The sequence below is a fragment of the Asterias rubens genome, chromosome 1, assembly GCF_902459465.1.
Source record: "Asterias rubens chromosome 1, eAstRub1.3, whole genome shotgun sequence".
Taxonomy (NCBI): Eukaryota; Metazoa; Echinodermata; class Asteroidea; order Forcipulatida; family Asteriidae; genus Asterias; species Asterias rubens.
Window position 1 is genome coordinate 6,599,840 of NC_047062.1, and position 6,443 is coordinate 6,606,282.

The 6,443-nt window shown below is 39.2% G+C and overlaps 1 protein-coding gene across 1 annotated transcript; it reads right to left on the minus strand.

The window, feature by feature from the left end:
- LOC117301195 (protein ARV1-like) lies at nucleotides 1-6,105 on the minus strand. Its single transcript, XM_033785475.1, has 6 exons — nucleotides 5,927-6,105; nucleotides 4,607-4,726; nucleotides 4,265-4,427; nucleotides 3,193-3,268; nucleotides 2,124-2,272; nucleotides 1-1,184 (listed from the first exon to the last, which is right to left on the minus strand). The coding sequence occupies exons 1-6, from the start codon at nucleotides 6,098-6,100 to the stop codon at nucleotides 1,060-1,062; spliced, it is 807 nt and encodes a 268-aa protein (XP_033641366.1). The 5' UTR covers nucleotides 6,101-6,105; the 3' UTR covers nucleotides 1-1,059.
- Nucleotides 6,106-6,443: the final 338 nt, after the last annotated feature.

Genomic DNA, 6,443 nt, shown 5'->3' on the forward strand with positions numbered 1-6,443 from the left:
CCTTTCAGGGTCATTACTAACACATGACGACCTTGCCTTTCAGGGTCATTACTAACACATGACCTTGCCTTTCAGGGTACCATGCACCAGAGTGCTTTTTTATTGTTTAAAAACGGTAACAATTATTTCAGTTCAGGTTCATATACCTACTATGAACTTGCTTCATAACAGAGTCATAGTACTTGTACCTGTCTCCTTTTGTCTGTACTTGAACTTGAATAGCACTCTGCACTAATGCTAAAAACAGAAGCTCAGTACACGTATATTACAGACAACATGTCAGAATTCACGTTCACTCTAGTGGCGTGTCAAAGCTTTATGTTTACTTGCATGTACTGACCCTACTGTACTACTAACTGCAGTCTGGCAAACTGATGCAGTGATCACGTTATTTGTCCGCCATCCAGTTTTTTTTTTGCAAAAGTGACATCATTAGTGCCAAGTACTATTAATAAGAATGACTCCAGTACCTTTTTCAGTACTCCTTCTCCTGGTGATATATTATACTCATAAAAGGTTTTGAACTCCGTAACTTTCTTACTCCTCCTACTCACTGAATAGTATTCAAAATGGTACCGGGTACTCGTGGGTGAAGTTCTAAACAACCCATACTAACGTCCCAATGTGCATTATTGGGTAAAATCCTAGTTTGAGCAACACCAGCAACCATCATGGCGCAGTAACAATTATGAAACCTAGCATAGTTAAACTAACATAATATTGGCAGCTTGATTTAATTTGTAACTATTCAAGATGCACTGTGGTGTATTTTAGTATGGCATGTGCAGATGGCCTATAGCAGTGCTACTTCATGCACAGCACTGCATGTGTTAACAAAAAAAGCCCTCTGTTTTTCAGGAGTGCTTAGTTTATATGGCTGCACACACGACGCTGCCACAAAGCTCTGTTTTCTCAGAGCTCCAACCCTCATGGGGGATTTTTGGTAAAATTCCAACCTAGACTCATTGCATGCTACAGCCTATGTTTGCTAAAATAATATCATGTCAGAAAAAGCTGAAAATCCTTCAAAATGTACAAAATTAAACTTTATGTCGTGGGTCACGATGGTAGATTTTGTGTCAAACCCCATTCCAAATACTGTGAGAGATATGTTGATAGATACTGTGCTGTGAATCCCATTAAAACCAGACTGCTTGCCTGCACTGTGGTTGCTTTCAGCATCACTGCAAATAAACAACAGAAATTAACAGAAATTATAGAAAATGTTAACCCTAATAACCACCCAGCCCATCAAATTCCAACAGTGTGTTTTGTTTGATTCTGTCCGACTGAGGACTGCACAATTAAATTAGTTATGTTTCACAATACATGGTCAAAATAATATTCTTTACAGCTTATCTTTTCTCTCATGGGATTTAACATATATATTGTTTCCTGTGTATACAAAATTTTTATCAAAATTTCTATGCATTGAACTTGAAGGGGCACAGCAATTTCCCTCTGGTAAGGGCCACCTCTATGTGGAAAATGTAAATTTGTACAGGAACCTTGCACAGGGCACCACAGCAAAAGCACAGGGCACCACAGCAAAAGCACAGGGCACCACAGCAAAAACACAGGGTACCATAGCAAAAGCACAGGGCACCATAGCTAAAGCACAGGGCACCACAGCAAAAACACAGGGCACCACAGCAAAAGCACAGGGCACCACAGCAAAAGCACAGGGCACCATAGCTAAAGCACAGGGCACCACAGCAATTGCTGTGGGTGCAGTGGGTTAATTCGAACCTGCTTTTCACTTGATTTGTATTGTAATGTTGTAGTTCACACACAAAAAAAGGGTCTGTAGAAATTATTATACCTCGGTACCATGGAGTGTGTGCCCTCGCTGAAACCAAAATCTTTAACAGAAGGGATCTGGGTATTTGAAAAGAGTAAGGGCATTCTTGCTTCGCTTTTATGTACAAAACCAATTAGGAAATGGCTAAATGGGAGAACAAAAAGTCCTCAATACTGGGTTGACAAACATGTGTTTGGTTTTTCTGTGTATCCATTTGATTTTCAGCAAGAAACATTGTTGCAATTTCAAGCATGCCTGTCACATACAGGCTATGTTAGCGATGCAACATTTTTGCACTGAAACAACGAGTATTAAAGTTTACCTCTAAAGGCTTGTACAGCTGCAGTGAAGATAAACAAGTGCGTCATCCACAGGCAGGTCATGATGTCAGTCTGACCCCAGATGACCGCTGGAACAATGAACAGCTTCCCTACACAGCACAGTAGGAGCGCACGTAAGAGCTGAGAATGACTGACATTGAAAAAGAAACAGTGGGTAACAAATTATTTCAATGAAATGAAATGATATTTAAGTGGTCAGCAGGGTTCAACCTTAACTTTTTCATTGACAAGCGAGCAGGACCAGTTAGCTTTTTATTTCACTGGTCTGTCAGCTTTTACATTTGTCCTTATTTCATATTAAATAGGGATGCTTTTCACGCTGAACTTGCCAGCAGGACTACTTGGAAAGAATTTTGACTAGTTTAACTGCCATTTGGCCAGCATACCACTGTTGAGGAAGCACATCGGTCAGTTGGTACATGAAGGGACAGTTTCTGTTGTACAAGCAGTGGTTGCCTCAAAGCGCGTTGAGTGGATTGTCGTGGTGAAGCGGTTTAGTGCACCACAATGACAAGCTTTGGTGTTGTCATAAAGTTACAGGTAGAATGGTTTCCAACTAGCACCTCAAACAAAGATGTTGACAAAATAGGGAGACAGATAACATTATGGCTATATGGTTCAGTTGGTAGAGCGCCGGCATGGTAATCCAGATGACGCAGGTTCAAATCCTGCTCAAGTCAAGTCAACCCAAAATCACTTAACTTTCCCTTCAATTTAGTTTCATTTTAAGAAAACTTCTCAATCCAAATTAGTCCACTCCCACTATTCTGTTTAGCTTTATATTTTTTATTCTGTTAATGGGAGACTTTTAGGCGGTCCTTTTTCACATCAGACCGCGTGCTCAGGCCTATGTGAGCAATACTGAGCATGCTCAGAGCCGCAAAATAGGACTGTTATGTCTGCTACCGACAGTGTCTCAAAAGTCTCCTATTGGAAATTTAGACAAAAATCCCTTCAAATTTTCAATCCTATTGGAAATTTAGACAAAAATCCCTTCAATTTTTCAATAAAATGTAAACAAAGTTTTGCATTCTTTTACATTACACTCACCTCACATATTTGGCTTTTGTGATTTTTGTGTACAGTAGATTTGGTATAATGACGCCACACAGGAAAGCAGTAAGCTCTAGAAAGAAAAAGATTCATGTAATTGGTTAATGACATGCAAATAATTGTCATGCACAGTTATCATGCAACATGCTGTAGTGATGTATTTCAGTTTCTGTTTTTACTTTTTTCCTTTATCGATGCAAGATTATTTTGTTTTACACTAAATTTTCTGTTTATGACTTTTCTTAATAGACTGTGAAGTTCTCGCGCATATTCAAATATGGGACTGGTTAGGGCGCGAGTTTGTTTCCTTCATGCGTTGAAAAATTGTACGCGGGACCAAAGTAGTACCAAGACTTGCACAGTCTATTGTTCTGTATTTTACTCCTTTTTTTTTTTTTACTATTTGTGTACAGGGCCCTTAGGGACAGCTGTCGTAATACTGATAAAGCAATCCTGTCTAAATAAAACTGCAAACAAATAAAGTATGAAAGTATATATAGACAAATCTGAAAAGAATATCGAAACAATATTACAAACAAAAATTACAGCTCATGTAGTGTAAAGTTGTTGGCTGATTTATATAGTGTTGTTGCCGTTTGTAAAACAATATTTTCTATAAAGACACTGGACACCTCCTGTTATTGTCAAAGACCAGGTGATCTCACTTGGTGTATCGCAACATATGCACAAAATAACGAGCCTGTGAAAATTTGAACTCGATTGGTCATCGAAGTTGCGCGATAATAATGAAAGAAAAAACACCCTTGTCACACGAAGTTGTGTGCTTTCAGATGCTTGATTTCGGGAACCCAAAATCTTTTTCTGATGTCTCAAAATCAAATTAAAATATTTTAGTGGAAAATTACGTCTTTCTCGAAAACTACATTACTTCAGAGGGAGCCGTTTCTCACAATGTTTTTTACTATCAACAGCTCTCCATTGCTTGTTACCACGTAAGTTGTTATGCTAACCATTATTTTGATTAATTACCAATAGTCCAGTGCATGCCTTTAAATCTAAAGATAAAACATTTGAATTGAATTTAGTTTTGATCAATAAAAAGTCATACCGAGACCAGCCACCAGAAACATTGCATAGAAATGCCAATGTAGTGCAAAGAAGAGGAAATGTCTATTTGAGGGATGAGTAGCGGAGGAGCCAGTGTCTGAGCGAAGAGCCCACTTGGTATAAGCATCGCAGAGCAAGCTTAAGATGCTCAGCTTCCAATGAATCTGTGGCAAAATAACAAATATCAAATAATAAACCACAAGGGAAACTGACCGGGTACATTTTAAATGATTATGGGTTGAACAAAGAACAATCAATGTCATCGGGGTCACAAGAAAACAGTGAAAAACCTTCATATTTTTTCGCTGTTTTGACGGCATGCTACCCATGTTGATTTACTCACGTTACTGTTGGTGTTGAAGAGGATGTGCCTGTAAGCCTGTGGCTTGTACAGCAAGGCATCCAGCACAATTATCACTGGATCAAACTCTACGTACTTATCCACAACACCTTGACAGTAGCCCTGGACAAAATGATGACAAAAACAAGGAAATACAATAACAAGTTTGTCACGATGAGTACTGTGATTTAATTACTAAGTATAGAGCATCTTGAAGGCAGAGTGAACTTGTGCAATGTGGTAATTACTCCACAAGTTAATGTCCATAAAAACTTACTTCTTAAAGATCACTGGAGAGCTGTTGATAAAAACATTGTTAGAAATGACCCCAATTGAAGTATACGGTTTTAGAGAAAGAGATAGCTTTTCACCCAACGTGTTTCACTTGATAGAAAACTTGAGAAGGCACAACAATCTAGGGTTGCAGCGGAGCTGGGGCCAAGGATACAATGTGGATTGGTCCAATTTAAGGGCCTTTTTTACTAATAAATAAGTTTATATATATATGTGGTTGTCCTAGCGCCCAAGGCAAACTCTGACGTTAGACAATGCATCATTGTGGTTCGGCTATTGCTACTGATTTTTCAAACACCCCGTCCCACTACCAAAAATACCCCCAAATCACAAAAAGGAGGAAAAAGCTTGAAAATTATGGACTGACTTCTCAATGCCCAAACTTGAGCCATGTATTTCATTTGGTTGTGAATTGGGTTTTCATTTTAAGCCAACTTTAACAAATATATTCAGATTCAGACCCTGACGTTTTAGAAATTCAATGAGTTTTTTTTATTTAGGCCTATGATCCACATCGATCGCTGCCGCTACTTTCTGCCAGATTTTTGTTCCCAATCTACTTCGTGTGCTAGCTGGGGACATCCCCATAAATTCGCATTCTGCAGAGATGCCAAGTCCTCTGTACTGTCCAGAGGCCAGCTATGCGCGAGACTTTTCAAAGTGTCCAATGGCTTTAAGGGCTAAATTACTGCATTTTTGGGCCACAAATTGTAATAAATTACCTGTGTGTTATTGTTACGTACTAGTAGTTACTTTATCTGTAACGTAAGAAAATGACACTACTTTTACTAACCCCGGCCTTACCTTAAAATTAACAAGCTTCATTCAAAGGACAAAGCCCCCAATCAACAAACAAAGGCATGTAATTTCCTTAAATCAATTAAGATATCTCAATAATTTTGGTATGACTGTTAGGAATTTTAAGCTCTTTCCAGAGCAGTGGTATTAATTGCATTGGTTCATGTTGAATTTTTGCGTCACATAGGCCGACATGTACAGTCCGGAAACTAGGCAAAAACACTAACTTACACAATGGGCGATTTTGATCATCCCTCCACTGTAAATCTTGTACAACTCCAATGCTTCTTTACCACAGTCTATACACACATAATTATTGACTCCATCATGCATAGAAGACTCGCCATTCTCATCAAGTTTGTCCGGCTTGTTATCCCACTTTTCCTTCCCCAAGGGCGCCGCCATCTTGGATTATGCTTTCTGCTGTCGTAAGTGGCGCTGTTTTTGAGCGAGAAAGTGAAGGGGGAACATAAAAAGTAGTCTGGTCAGTGGAACATTTTTGTCGTGCCTATTTGCTTGATAAACGGCGGGGGACCCGACCACCGAAAAATAATAATCTTTCCATGCATGTTTTTGTGTACATTTCACCCCGGTGCAGTTTCGAAGCGCAGCGCTCGGTGAAGTACTACGAAAGGTCTGCTTATTTTGTTTCTAGCGTGGAGGACTCACTTGTGACCTAGCTTTTTTTGGAGCGATTCAAGGCTGTGCGATTGCTGAAGCTTGGAAGCAAACTCGGTGAAGATCGTTT